This window comes from Drosophila simulans, chromosome 3R, assembly GCF_016746395.2.
Source record: "Drosophila simulans strain w501 chromosome 3R, Prin_Dsim_3.1, whole genome shotgun sequence".
NCBI lineage: Eukaryota > Metazoa > Arthropoda > Insecta > Diptera > Drosophilidae > Drosophila > Drosophila simulans.
In genome coordinates, this window is record NC_052523.2 from 13,887,010 (window position 1) to 13,902,083 (window position 15,074).

The following is a 15,074-nucleotide window of genomic DNA, read 5'->3' on the forward strand; positions in this document are numbered from 1 at the left end:
CATTATCTTCCATCTCGCTCGAGCGTTGGCAAATTGGAGGGGGGAGTTCGGGGAGCCTAGTATTTGATTAACAAATAAAAAAGAGCTCTGCTCCGCTCTCGAAAATTCACAAACACACATAGTTTCTCCAAGGGGGCGTGGCCAGCCGTTGAGTGAGTGAGTTGGCTTTGAGTGGAAACGAGTTTCGTTAAGAATGCTTCTTATAGCGACTCGTCATTTCAATTTCAGTGGGTAGTTTTCCAGTTGGCTTATCTAACAGGAGCAACGGGCTGTTAGTTAACAGAATGTTAGCTTACTTTATGGAAACAATCAGCATGGAGAATTTATGGCAAATGATTGAAGTGGAAATTGTGTATGTTTCATAAAGATAAAAAATTTAGAAATATATTTTAACATAATAATATATATATTCTACAATGTAGTTTAATATTTTATTAATTCTTAATAGCTAAACAAATCAATTGCTTTGCGCTGCACCATTTGCATACCATTCTTATTGGCCAATTTCCCCCTTTCTTTTAATCAATCAATAAAAACTGGTATCGTTTGGCATCCCGTTAAACTAATATAGAAATCGGCGGGCAGTCAAAAATGTAGAATTGTGAAATTCCTCAGCGAAAATGCCTATTAATTAACAACCTTTTGAAGGCAATCCGTTGGCAGTCCGATTCGAGCTTCATCCACAGCCAAGAAATCTCGCAGCTTGTGACTGAAATAATTAATGATGTGGCGCACTGTGTCTCAACTTTGCGCCGTTGCTGTGCAAATATTAGCAAATTATTTTAGTTTTAGAAAATCTCGCTTCCCCCGGCCGGGGATGTTCTGTTCTGTTCGGTGCTGTTTGCATTGCGCCAGCCGTTTGCCAGAAATGTCAATTTTCTCAAATACCAAGAGCCCAAGAGCGCCTTCGTCTTCGAGTTCGTCTTTAAAGGACGAAAAGTCGGGCATTTCCATCCCCCTGCCATTTGACGTGGGGGCACTAATGATGTTCTGGTCCTGTGTGGGTTACATTCACTCTCTCACACTCACCCTTCTGCCTGCGAGGACTCGTCCTGAAGACTCTGACAATATTTGCACTTTTCCATTTGGCTAAATGCTGTCCTGAGCTGTCCCAGTTGAACCTTAATTGTTCCTTTGTCAACTACTCCGAGTAATTAAAAACACCTTTCAACTGTCGAACGACAGAAGGAGAGAGAGAAAGTCCAAGTGAAAGACAGCATTCTGTTTGATTAGCAAATTTGTCAAATTTGCGGCGAAAGTCCATTTATCAATCTACTAATGATTTTTCTCCAACTGAGGCAAATCTACAGCTGCACTTGAGGAGACTGACTCCGCAAGATTTCCATAATTTGCATATGTGCGTAATTTGGGCAAACAAAAAAATTAATTAAAACCGCAGAAGGAGCAGCCGAAAAACCAGCAATTAATTTTCAATTTGAGTCGCATAAACATTTTAATTGTTTGCCTGCAATTTAGCTGCCACACAACACGAGTGAACAACAACAAGCAAACATATGTTAGACATTCGGCGGGGGCTTCCATTTGGCCATAACCATCTAGGCCCATATGTACTCTGATTCAGATTAACGCTTCGGGCACGCTCCGAGCTCCGAGATTGGGGTTTTGCTCCATGAATTTCAATTCGCCCTGGCTCCCTGCCGTATCTGCCACATCCTCGTGGGCTCATTTATGCCACAAAGCGTAGGCAAACTTTCGAGGCGGCAATAAAATCGCAAGACGCCATGTTTAACTGCCGCACAGCTTCCGTAACCACTAAATTCACATGGCGCACATCCTTCTCGTATGTACATTTAGCATGCCATTTGCATATGTGCCTGCCTGAAGGATATAGCGCGGCTTCCTTGTCGTATTTCCATTAGCATTTGCCTCTTAACTCATCATGTGGCTGCGTGCGTCGGCGGATAAGTGTATCATCTTGCCGTGCCGCATTTATTACCCATATTCGAGCATCCGGCTTTTATCCTTTCGTCCCGACGCGCTCCGTAATTGCTGCCTTTGGCGCTTCCTCCATTGTCACGGATGAGCTGCATCGCCACACACTTGCCAAACTTTATTACTGCCATTGTTGCTCGGGATGGCGGGGCGTATGGGTAATAGCTGCCAAGTGACAGATTTATGAAATCGAGCCGGGCTAACTCCTAGTTCAATAATAAAGTTTTGGTGCAGAAGAATCATGGTAAATAAAATATGTATTATTATTTTATATTTAATTTTCAATGGTTCTACATTGTTTCACAACATTTGAAACATGATGAAAAGAACTTAACCCCGAAGCCCAGCGAAATAAGCGCAGCCAATGGAGTGGCTTCTGATTGTTGACCTCTTGAACTGTATCGGGACTTAATAGAAACGCAATCAAATAATTGCGCAAAGTGTGCCACAATCAAATATAGCAACAAATTAACCAAACGCCAACACCACCAACCATTCGCAAACTGCAAATCGATAAAGGCCGTCTTTCGACCGATGCGATGCGATGGAGAAACCGCAGAGAAAATATTATAGAATTATCCAGTTGGTGGATGGATCGGATCGGCGGACAGAGAAGCGATAAGTTTACAATTGCTTATGACTTCAATTAATCTGTGAAAGCGCCTACGCAGCCAGGTCTTCTGGAATATCTGGAGAAGATGTTCCGGGGGCGCAGGGGATCGATGTTTAGATGTCGGAGAATCCGCAAGCACGAAAATGCGAAAAACAAAAAAGAAAATCCAATTGAACTGGCCAAGAACTGGCTGCGGTCCAAGTCTGGTTCTGGTTCTGGGTCCCAGGTTTGGGTTCGGGTTGGAGTTTGGGATTGGGTTTGGGCTGGGGTTTGGAGTTCGGATCCCAGACCGCAAGACACAAACAGCCAAACAGCCAAACGCAGCCGCCGCAAGACAATTGACCTGAAATTTCATTGAAGATGTGCCCGGGGTCTGGCCTCAGAAATCTATACCCGGCTTAGAAACGGTAAATTGCTTAGTCATCTCCCATCGCTGATTGTGATCACGATCATTATAATTATTTGGCTGTGCCATTATTATCAAAATGGAATCGCATGCATGTCCATGTCCACGTCGCCAGGTGGGCGGGGATCTCGGAAGTTGAGGCCTGAACCCGCACGCATCACCTCAAAGCCTTAGAGCTTAGCCCTATTTCACACACCCACACACAATCATCTGTGGGCAGAAATTCACGTGAGTGGGGTTACCATACATGGCTTAAATTTCGAGTAATTCCATGTCCATTACTTAAGTAGTCGTTCAACTGTTATAATTTTCGCAGGTGTTTGAATCCTTTTTCCGCTTCATTTTCAATTTACGCAAATGGACTTCGATTCGCGGCGCTGGGGAAAACGGAAAATGAGCTCTGGATGCGCTCACATGGGGCCCGCCAGGTGCTCAAATTGCCGCAGGTCCAATCCGAAATTCAGCATTCAATGGCAGGAAGGGGTTAGGCGAGCAAAGTTCATGGCCAGCGGACGTGTGTGCTCCTCACCAGATGCATCTCTTCATCTCGATCTTGGGGCTGCAGTTGCAGTTGCAGCTGTGCAGTAGCCACTGCGCCAGTGGATATGCGCCAATGGAGAAGGGGCATTATTTTGGCCAGCCACTGGCCACATACGGATGTCATTTGGGCAGCCTTTGAACTCCTCACGCGCCTCCTGAAAATGATGAAAGCGCCGCATCTAATAGGAAAAATGGTAAGACACTTTTTGCGTTTCGTTTGTTTGCTCAGGCAAAATTGAAAAGTTGATTAAGTTCGAGGATGCGAGTCGAAAGTGCATAGAAAGTAATCTTATACTCTTTAATCGTGAGCTTTGACCCGAGAAAAATAAAAAAAAATGGTAGTAATAACCACTGTAAGCGTACATATACAATTGTACTCCCCATGAAAAGCGGTATATGTAATATATACACGTTATTACGCGCTTCAAAGACTAAATATTATATAAAACCCATATAACGATATTTTATGTTTAATAATAGAATTATTTATTTTCCAAATAGTAACTATATTATTAAATGTCTCCGATGTCATGCATATAAATCATTTAAAGATCCATAAAACAGCAGCAAAAAACAAAGCGAAAATGTCACTGCGAGCGGGCTAAACATAAAATCTAAGATTTGTGCCCGGCGAGCGGGATTTCCATCCCGTCCAATAGGTAGAACCAGTGTCCAGGGTCCAGAGCACAGAAGCAGCCATAAAGAAGCTTTTACGGCCACCGGACTGGAGGCGAAACTGAAGCCCAAGTCGAGATGATAAATCGTCTACCACGCTCAGTTGGCTGGTTGGACGTTTGTCGATTATTTGCCGGGATTTGCCTGCCTTTTATTTTTTGCATTCGCTATTTACTATATTTTGCCAGTGCAGGTCGACAACTTTTCACTGCCGACGACACTAACGGCTACCATAGATCAGTTCCGACCTGGCTGGAGCACAACGACGATGTCGTCCTCCTCCGGGCAGCAGCTCCATGTTCAGCTCCAACTCCAGCTCCCCTGTGCTCCAGGCTGGGCATTAGATTAGACAATTTGTTGGTGCTCCGGCGAACAGTTTGTGCCTGCAAGCGCCAGGGTCGAGGCTCTGTGGAATTTATCACCGCACTTCCCCCTCGAATTTTCCCCTGCGTGTTAATTGAAAATTGTACGGTAATGTTGCTTATCGCGCGGCTATCAGACGTCTTTCCAAAGACCCAAAGCGTCTGGGTAACCACAAGTCACCCAAATATCTGTGGAGCTTGCGTGTGCCGTGTCCATGTTCGTGGGCAGCGTGCCACACCTTGTGGCACCGGCACCTTGGGACACCGAGGCACCACGCATCGACATTGCCTCCCAGCTTGCGGTGAAAATTTCTAACACTTTTTGACAACTTTTTGGGGGAACGCACTTAAAAAATAATTTATCGCCGCTGACATTTTTCGTGACTTTAATTGCCCCGCGCACACTTCGATAGTGATTTACCTGTTGTGGCCCAGCAGCTTCTTGTCTATAGGTTTTTGTTTTTTTATTTCGCTTTGTCTACAGATTAGTTATATAGCCAGGTAAGCTTCGCCTTAGACTCGTAAGCGGTTGACGCGATTCGGGCTTAATTGCTTTTACACCCAGTGGGGATGATGGATCGTAGGGCGATTGAGGAGATCATTGGGCCTCTTAAAGTACGGAAGTACGCCGACCGCAAAATGTTTGAGTTGCCTTTAGACGCCCGGTTTCTGACCTAATCAGAAACTTTTTTTTTAAAACGCCTAAAAAGAGGACAAAGTCGAACGTTGTTTTGGTTAGTTCAAGGTCAGCTTACACCTTAGTAATAAAGCACACCATCATACCTATTATTATTAATTTAACCACAGAAGCACTTCTACTTTCGTATAAAACCTTTGCCGAATTCGCTGAGGCAAAACAGTGCTTAGAATTACTTCAAAGTGTTTGTTTACTTCGTGTTCGGATTAGAGTCCTTACCATGGATACGTTTCAACTGCTCTTAGCCGTGGGAGTGTTTTTCTGGATATACTTTCTATGGAGTCGTCGCCGGCTCTATATGATGCAATTTAAGATACCAGGACCCATGGGATTACCCATTCTGGGCATTGCCTATGAGTATCTGATAACCTATAAACGTGATTTTTGAATACACTTGATAAAAAGGCAATGGATTAATTGAAATCTTTGTGACCATAGGTAAAATGATCATACGAAGCAAGTATATGGATATTTACGGCTCCACATGTATGGTGTGGTTGGGACCCACGCCATTTGTAATCACTCGGGATCCAAAGATTGCCGAGGAAATCTTCATGTCCCCAGAGTGCCTAAATAGGAGCTCGATACTTTCCAAGCCGCTTAATAGCTGTACAGGAGATGGATTATTATCATTGGAGGGTAATGAAGGCGAGGCTTTAACTTACGCCATAATAACATATTTTATTTATTTTAGCATCTAAGTGGGTTGAACGTCGCAAGAACTTGAATCCCGCATTCAGGCAAAATGTTTTGCTCAGTTTTCTTCCCATCTTTAATGCTGAGTCGAAAACTTTGGTGGCCTTCCTGGACTCACTTGTCGGTCAGGGTGAAAAAAAGGTCCGCGACGATATAGTGAGATGGTCTTTTAGAATAGCCACTCGTAAGTGAAATGTTCGTTAAAATGTGTTGAGATGTCTACAGCAATTTTGATGAATTTTTCCATAGAAACCACAGTGGGAACTGATGTGAAGAAGGAAACGGCCTTCAAGAACGATTCAGTTTTGAAAAGTTACGAGTCGTAAGTGAAACCAAATCCGAAAAAGACTAGCATTAATATCCAAAGCTATTTCTACTTTTTAGGCTTATGAAAATAATTGTCATGAATGTTTTGTTGCCCTTCACTCACAACAAGATATTTTCAACACTAGGCGGATTTGAAATGCAGAAAGCTTCGGCCAAATCCAATGTTTACAAAATGATAGGCACGGTGAGTTTGGCCTGGACTAATTGCATCACTTGCCTAAGACCTTTCGCCCTTTAGATTGTTGACAAAAAGTTAATGTCAAAGCCAGAAAGTGGCTCACAGCCTGAAATTACCACTGTGATTAATAAGGCCATCGAACTCCATCGGAATGGAGAAATGTCCCGGGAGGAGGTGCAATCGGAGTGCTGTTCCTTGGTTGCCGCTGCCTTTGAGACAACTGGTGACACGGTGTATCACGCCCTCATCCTGCTGGCCATGTTCCCGGAGCACCAGGACACGGTCTATCAGGAGCTCAAGGAGCTGTTCCCCGTAGCCGGTGACTTTGAGGTCACCTACGACGATTTGCAAAGAATGGTTTTTCTGGAGCGCGTGGTAAACGAAACACTGCGATTGATACCATCTGTACCATTTACACCGAGGGAAACAATCCGGGATTTCCGTCTATCCTCTGGCGTGGTCATTCCAAAAGGAGTTGGAGTTGGTGTCGATATATTTGCAACCCATCGTAACCGGGATTACTGGGGTACTGATCCATCGTCGTTCAACCCAGATCACTTTCTGCCCGACAATGTGCGCGATAGGCATCCTTACGCTTACATTCCATTTTCGAAGGGAAGGCGGAATTGTATAGGTGGGTTTGTTTGCCATCTTAAAATGCACTTCCTTTAATTATTATATTTTAAGGTTGGAAATATGGGTTGATGTCATCCAAGCTTGCTTTGTCTAAGATACTTAGAAACTGCAAAGTAAGCACATCTTTTCGATACGAAGATCTCGAGTTCGTTGACAACATTGGAATGGAACTGGCTCAGTCACCTGGACTGGAATTTCATCGGCGAACTTAGAAACACTAGAAACTCTTTACATTTACGTATTTTTATCAGAATTTCCTAGATATTTATTTTAGGAACTTTCTTGATGGGACTATTTTGCTGTTACTAAGATTTATCTTAAACAAATACGTTGTGACTTAATTATTTATAAAAATAAAATGTAAATCCCAAATTTTTAAAATGTATTCCTTATTTATGTGCGGACCTTCCTAATAAATGATAGCTGAAATGGAAGTGCACCAAAATACAAAGTAATTAAGCAGTAGAGTTCAAAGCCATAAATATGTTGACTTTAGGGTAACGCTATTAGAAAAGATCTTAACCCGAACTCGTCAAATTAATGTAGCCTCCTAAAATATATATATTTATCCATCGCAGCTCAGATGAGCAATACTTGGCTAAAATGATAGTCATACAATTGTTGATCGCTGCGAGTATAATCCTTTGGATCCGTTTTCTATGGAGTCGACGCAAATTGTACATGCTGATGATGCAGTTGCCGGGAAGAATGGGACTCCCTTTACTTGGAAATTCCCTAGGATATCTTATCATTAGCAGGGGTAAGTGCGACTTAAAATCTCGAATTAGCCAAGTTAAATATCCGTATCTTCAGGCAGAATGAGTTCAAGAACCATGTACATGGATAGGCACGGCTCCACATATATGGCCTGGATAGGCACAACTCCAATTGTGGTAACAAGAGATCCCGAGATTGCCGAGAAAGTCCTCACGTCACCGTTATGCATTAACAGGAGCTCTCAGATAACTAATGCGCTCGCACTTTCTATGGGATACGGACTGCTGACATTACAGGGTACTGTACTGTAGTCTATACGCCACATTCATCTAACATTTCACCAATCTTATCTCATGCAGGATCCAAGTGGATGGCCCGTCGCAAGCATATGAATCCCGCATTTAAACATAGTGTCCTGCTCAGCTTTTTTCCCATTTTCAATGCTGAAACGGATTTACTGGTTGGCGTTTTTGACTCATTTGTTGGTCAAGGTGAAAAAGATGTCCTTGCAGATCTCATAAAATGGTCATATACAATAGCTACTCGTAAGTAGACAAATCATTCCAATTTTGGGTTGAACTAAATTTTGACTGTCCACAGAAACCACATTGGGAACCGATGTTACGAAAGATGATAGTTTCGAAAACGACGCAGTATTAAAAAGCTATCAGTCGTAAGCGAGTCCCATATAGTTTGTTTTTCCAACATATATAGATACCCATATTTCTTAGGATATTGCGGCTAACCATCATAAATATTTTCGTGCCCTTTGTGCAAAATAAAATTGTTTCCAAACTCTTCGGACTTGAATGGCTGCGAAGAAGAGACACTTCTACGATTAATAAAATGATAAGCAACGTGAGTTGAGATTGCAAATTGAAGATTAACATATTTAGAACTTTCCTATTCAGATTCTGGACAAAAAGCTAAATTCAAACCCAGAAAATTATTCCGAGTCAGAATCAAAGACTGTTATACACAGGGCGATAGAACTTTTTCGTAATGACGAAATGTCCTTAATGGAGTTACGTGCCGAATGCAGCAGTATGGTTCTCGCTGCATTCGAGACAAGCGGCCACACGGTTTATTATGCCCTCGTTTTGCTGGCCATGTTTCCCGAGCATCAGGAAATGGTCTTCAATGAGATTAAGGAGCACTTCCCTTTGGCCAAAGACTTCGAGGTTACCCACACCGATCTTCAACAATTGGTTCACCTAGATCGCGTTTTGAATGAAACCCTGCGTTTGATACCATCCATTCCGTTAAGCACGCGGGAAACACTGGAGGACTTGCGGCTATCAAATGGAGTTGTCATCCCCAAGGGAGTGTCTATCAGCATAGACATATTTAACACTCAACGCAACAGCGATTATTGGGGCTCAGAAGCAGCGCAGTTCAATCCCGAAAACTTCCTGCCGGAAAAAATCCAGGACAGGCATCCATACGCCTTCATTCCATTTTCAAAGGGAAGGAGAAATTGCATAGGTCGGTTAGCCTTGGGAAATATTTGTATAAGTAATATTTTAATACAACATTTTTTATTTCTTTCAGGCTGGCGATATGGACTGATGTCTTCGAAGCTAGCTTTAGTCAAGATACTAAGAAACTATCAGCTAAAAACCAGCTTTCCGTACGAAAATCTTGAATTCGTTGACCACATGGTAATAAAGCTTGCTCAGTCACCACAACTGGCATTTGAACGACGTACTTCATAACATAACTTTCGTATTTTTAAAATTCTATTATATTGGTTATAAGAACTCTTTTTATACATCTATTACAAATAAAACGGTTTGGCAGTTTTGAATATTCTAATAAATTAGTGAATCTGGACTAATTTTCTATGTTTTTAAAACATGTAAGTATAGATTTGTTACACCCGAGATCTTCTTCATATAAAATATGAAGAAATTATATGCTGTGTACCACCTTTTTGTACAAGGACCTTAGGTTTATAGACAATACCGCTATGAAGCTGGCTGAGCAACCATTACTAGCAGTGAAACCTAGAATATAACCAATCATTAAATAATATTTCCATATTGTTAGAAAGAATGAAATAATAACCTCAAAGTAACCTTATTTCAACGAACTTTCCTTACTGTCACAGGTTCAACCCGACAGTTTTAATAGAAAACCCATTCGAAATGAACACGATATAGACTGCAAAAACTTTCCAAATTCAAAGTGTCCCAAAATGTTGGCTCTGGCCAGGAGTTCGTGGTGTGGCCAATTGCTGTGTCGCGTGGCGAACATCGAAGCCCGCTGCCCGTTCTCGAAGTCATCAACCGGCGGAAAGCAGGCCGAGAAGAAGGGCAAGTACAGGATCGTGATGGTCCGGCATGGGGAGTCCGAGTGGAATCAGAAGAACCTATTCTGCGGATGGTTCGATGCCAAGCTATCGGAGAAGGGACAGCAGGAGGCCTGTGCCGCTGGCAAAGCGCTCAAAGATGCCAAAATTGAGTTCGATGTGGCCCACACCTCGGTGCTGACCAGAGCCCAGGATACACTCAGGGCCGCCCTGAAGTCCAGCGAGCACAAGAAGATCCCGGTGTGCACCACGTGGCGCCTCAACGAGCGCCACTACGGCGGACTGACGGGTCTGAATAAGGCCGAGACCGCCAAGAAGTTCGGCGAGGAGAAGGTTAAGATCTGGCGCCGCAGCTTTGACACCCCACCGCCGCCAATGGAGAAGGATCACGAGTACTACGCCTGCATTGTTGAGGATCCGCGCTACAAGGACCAACTGAAGCCGGAGGAGTTCCCCAAATCCGAGTCACTCAAGCTCACCATCGAGCGCACATTGCCCTATTGGAACGAGGTCATAGTGCCCCAGATCAAGGACGGAATGCGTGTCCTGATCGCCGCCCACGGCAACAGCCTGCGGGGCGTGGTCAAGCACTTGGAATGCATCTCTGACAAGGACATAATGAGCCTCAACCTGCCCACGGGCATTCCTTTCGTCTACGAACTGGACGAGAACCTCAAGCCCTTGGCCACGTTGAAGTTCCTCGGCGATCCGGAGACGGTGAAGAAGGCAATGGAGTCGGTGGCCAACCAGGGCAAAGCCAAGTGATCCGTGATTTCGGGTATGTCCAGCAGCCTCCGAAGAAGGTCAGAGCAATCAGCTCAATGCACTTGTATGCCAAACAAAAGCGGCGAATCGAAAGTGGTGCTCACTGTGGCCAGGCGAATGTCAAGCAGCAAATAAATTTATTTGATTTTAATTGACAATGAAGAGTCAACAACGATGGGCAGGCTGCCTGGCCGTTGGTCTCTTGGTCTTGGTCTTGGTCTCTGGAACTCTGGCGACGGCTCTGGGTCCCAGGGTCTGGGTCTGGATGTGGGTCTGGGTCTGGGTCTGAGCCAAAGTCCAGCCGTATTTATATGTGTTTCCATTGCGCTCGTTTAAGAAATCAGGGAATCGAGTGTGTCGCGTCAATTTTAATTGCTGCGGGATGAGTCCGAGCAGCCTCTGGCATTCCGAACGGGTCGAATTTTAATTTGTTTAAATGAAATACTCATTTAGGGCTTATTGACAAACAAATTGAATTGATTGATCTAAATGAATTTATGTGCTGAGCGCTGTGCCCGGCGAGACTCAGATTCCCTCCGAATGAGATGCGTTGAGATGGATAGGTGGTTGGAGTTTTGGTTTAGGTTTAGTCTTCTGAGCATTTAACCCGCTGCCAGCCGTCTAGCATATGGGAGTTCATTTGGGGCCAGATTTTCCATGTTAGGCTCGCAGAGCGTGGCGAGCTTTGATCCAGTAAATTGAGAGCGTGAAACGAGCTAGGAGACGGGCACTCTGCTGGCAAACTTGGGTCCTCGGCAGGATCATCCTTCCATGGGGGCTGTGTGAACTACAATATCTTGCTGACTAGTGTGGCGCGCATGGGCCTGAGCTCCACATTATTTGAACCTAATTACACAGACGCAGTGGAGCCCAGACCGAAGTTAAAGCTAAAGTCAAAGTCGGCGCCCCGTCAAATTGGTATACCAATTGCAGCATAGAAACGGCGGGAACATAAAAATGTTTGCACTTCGTATTTGTCGCGCATAAAATCTAATATCGAATTACAAGGCCCGGTCTTTGGAGAGGAGTCCAGAGTTCGCAAAACAGTTTGCGTGTCAGCGAAACTTTGTGGCAGGCTCCATCGCCCAAGCGCTCCGGCTCCACATCACCACATCCCCACGTCTCCACATCCTCATGCTCGCATCCACATCCCGCTGCCATAAAGAAACTGAATTGAGTTAAATGCGCGATAAATTGCTTTTTGCATTTATCATGGTCGCCCTGGCAGGCGGCAGCTCAAGTTTTCGCTGGAGTCGGGCCAAGCCTAGACCACGAAGATGGCGAGGCGACTCTGTGGACTCCACCCAGGCACCCAGACACCCGGACTGCTGAACTCCTCCGCCCTCCCTCTGGCTGTGGCGAATATTGAACAAGATTTTTAATTAGTCGCCAAAGCGTAGAAAGTGGGGGGATGTGACCAAGAACGCAAGACTTCGAGGAATTTAGTCAAGTTCGGGCAGAGAATCGGTTTATTTATGCGCTACGGATCGGTATTTATTGGGCCAAGTCTTGGTTGATCACCTGGCTGATGTAGGGCAGAAAACTGGACACCCGCGTGTAGACGTCTGGTCTGCCCTGGGCACAGGTGGATGATCCGTAGGAGACAATTCCCACCAGGTGCGGCTGCTTACCAGGCCTAATCAGTGGTCCACCAGAGTCGCCCTAATATTGGGAAAACATGTTTGATTCTGCTTAGCATGATATTACTATTTAGATGCTTACTACACATGCCCCTTGACCCTGGACAGCCAGGGCACAGATCTCATTCCGAGTCACCCGAAATCCCTTCTGGTTGCAATCCTCGTTCGAAATGGTGCGATAGTTCAAGGCCTGCAACTGATCCGGCAGAGTCGCCGAGGAAGTCGATGGAGAGGTGGATCCCCAGCCGGTGAGGCGTACCGGAACCTTCTCGCCTATGCGATCCGAGCCACCGATAAGAATGGTACTGATATCGGATCGCTCCAATCGGAACGGCGGAGTAACCTTGACCAGGGCGATGTCATTGATAATGCGGGGATTCATCGAGTACTGCGGATGAACATGCTTGGTCGCCACCCGGTGACGTAGTCCACCGGCCTTCCAGTTGAGCGTCCCCACGACCACGCTAACGTCCTCGACCTTCATCTTCTCCATGCAGTGGGCCGCCGTAAGGACGTGCTGGCCGCTCACAATGGATCCTCCACAGAAGTGCTGCCAGCGACCACGTCGCTGCAATTGCAAGGACACCTGGAAGGGCACCGTCTCGTTAACCCGCTGCCCACCATTTATCCTAGTGGGTGATTCGGTGGTCGTGGTCACCACGTCAGCTAGTCCTTGGCGAAGGATCAACAAGATGCAGAAAAGCCGTAGTACCACCATATTAAACTACGATCTCGTTTCAACTATTGCGAATGAATTGCATTCCACTGCAACCGATCCATTTTATACATCTCCATGCAGAACAGCCTTATCATTTATTTGGCAATGCAAACATTTAAATTTCGGTGATCTTGAAATGTAATGTGGGCTGAATCGGGGTGACCTTTCCCAAATATCTCCTACAAATAACACATATGTGCTCACGTACACTTAAAAAAATACTCTACTTTTAGTACTTTAATTACTAATTTAATACATATATTTAATGATACAAAATGGACAGATCAAAGTAATCTATACCATTTTCAAACGTTCTGATTCAAACAGTAGTCGACTGGAATCTCCTGCTGCTCCGCTCCCAGCTGCCCAGTTGTCGCCTTGCGTGCCTGGTTATCATAAGCTGGCCGGGATGCGATCCTCCGATGCCATCATAAAACTGGGCTTGACAGAAGCGCCTACCTGTTGTCATCAATTAGGTAACACGCTCACGCGACCGATAAATATTAAGGCAGCTCTAGCCGAATCCCCATATCGGTATCTGTTTATCTGGGCGACTGCGAATTCGTATCTGGTCGCTGTTCCGTGGCATGATCTCTTATCTGATTTGCAAATAAGAATCTGTTTAATTTGCCAATGCTCGGGCGCAGAACCAACGCCAGATCGCTGCATGTGTTGGTGTCCAGAGTCATAATTTATATTACTAGATGGAGAGGAGTGGAGTGGGATTCCTCTGATTCGCTGGAAGAACGAGGTGCACCTTGTGGTGCGATCCTGGGCAAATTAAGTACTAAAATAAACGACCAATTTACTGATTATGCAAAACACGCAATTAATTTTCCACTTGCAAGCGAGTGCGAAAATTAATTGCCTGCGAAGTGGAAAACTCATTCGACTAACCAGGCTGATCCCGTTTGTTTATGTGGGGCTCAGTCATAATCATTTGCATACGAGTCGATGCAGAGGAAAGTTTTTCCAACCTGTTCTTGATTGACCCCATAATCAGCATGGCTAGTTATACCCTTCCTGAGCTGCTACTGTATTTTAAGCCTGGTACATGCACACACATAAAATGCCACTTCTTCTCCCACTCCGCACAGATCATAAAACCAGCGGCTCTGCTTTATGAACTCGGCCAATAAATCAAGCTGAAGACGTTGGCGGCAAAGAGACAAACAAGAACACAAGTCCCGAAAACAAAAAGCCCATAAAAATTGCACCGGCAATGAATGCCCACTTCGGATGTGGCCTGTTCTTCTGGGCCACACGCACAATTCTACAGAAGTTGGCTGGCAAACTGGCCAACTGGTGAACATGGCCCAGAAGCACGGCCATCCAGCGGGGCAGGCAATCAAACAAAATGTCATAATAATGATGGCGTCCCGTCGGAGCCGACGGGCAGGATGCTTATCTTGTTAACACCGAACCGATCCACCAGCCAGCCCTTCAAGAGGAGGATATGGTCTCGGGAACACCGCTGATGATGAAATGATTAAAGTGCACTTTATTAGTGGGAATTTTGAGCATCGTCTGCGATTTCTGCCTTCATCATTAAAGCGGGTTTTTGTGACTGCTGGTTGTGCAAACTCGAATCTGTTTATCAGCTTATAGTGCAAAATGGTTGTAAGTTTAGAATAATATATGCAATTTTTACTAGCTGATGATGCCTAATAATAGAAATGATACCAATGATAAGTGTTCTTTTAAACTGACATTGCTTCCATTAACATAAAATTTTTAATGTATGTATTTTTTCCCGATTAAATGAAAATGTATAACAAACTTTCTTGTGTGTATATTTTCTTGATTAAATTTCGCTCGCTAGAACAAAGCCTAATGAGTT

At 44.6% G+C, this 15,074-nt stretch overlaps 3 protein-coding genes across 3 annotated transcripts; 2 read left to right on the forward strand and 1 right to left on the reverse strand.

Annotated features, from left to right (window-relative positions):
• The first annotated feature begins 5,377 nt into the window (after positions 1-5,377).
• On the forward strand, positions 5,378-9,567 carry LOC6728404. The gene is made up of 14 exons (XM_044923410.1): positions 5,378-5,623; positions 5,685-5,885; positions 5,941-6,126; positions 6,192-6,264; positions 6,327-6,453; positions 6,508-7,081; positions 7,135-7,291; positions 7,662-7,843; positions 7,897-8,097; positions 8,160-8,345; positions 8,401-8,473; positions 8,532-8,658; positions 8,712-9,285; positions 9,352-9,567. The coding sequence occupies exons 1-14, from the start codon at positions 5,467-5,469 to the stop codon at positions 9,513-9,515; spliced, it is 2,982 nt and encodes a 993-aa protein (XP_044779345.1). The 5' UTR covers positions 5,378-5,466; the 3' UTR covers positions 9,516-9,567.
• Positions 9,568-9,910: 343 nt separating this feature from the next.
• Positions 9,911-11,027, forward strand: LOC6728405 (phosphoglycerate mutase 2). The gene has a single exon (XM_002103716.4). The coding sequence runs from the start codon at positions 9,998-10,000 to the stop codon at positions 10,874-10,876; it is 879 nt and encodes a 292-aa protein (XP_002103752.2). The 5' UTR covers positions 9,911-9,997; the 3' UTR covers positions 10,877-11,027.
• A 1,259-nt stretch (positions 11,028-12,286) lies between these two features.
• LOC6728407 (chymotrypsin-1) lies at positions 12,287-13,396 on the reverse strand. Its single transcript, XM_002103718.4, has 2 exons — positions 12,599-13,396; positions 12,287-12,538 (listed from the first exon to the last, which is right to left on the reverse strand). Exons 1-2 carry the CDS (start codon positions 13,232-13,234, stop codon positions 12,371-12,373), a joined length of 804 nt encoding a protein of 267 aa, XP_002103754.1. The 5' UTR covers positions 13,235-13,396; the 3' UTR covers positions 12,287-12,370.
• Between the last annotated feature and the right edge of the window lie 1,678 nt (positions 13,397-15,074).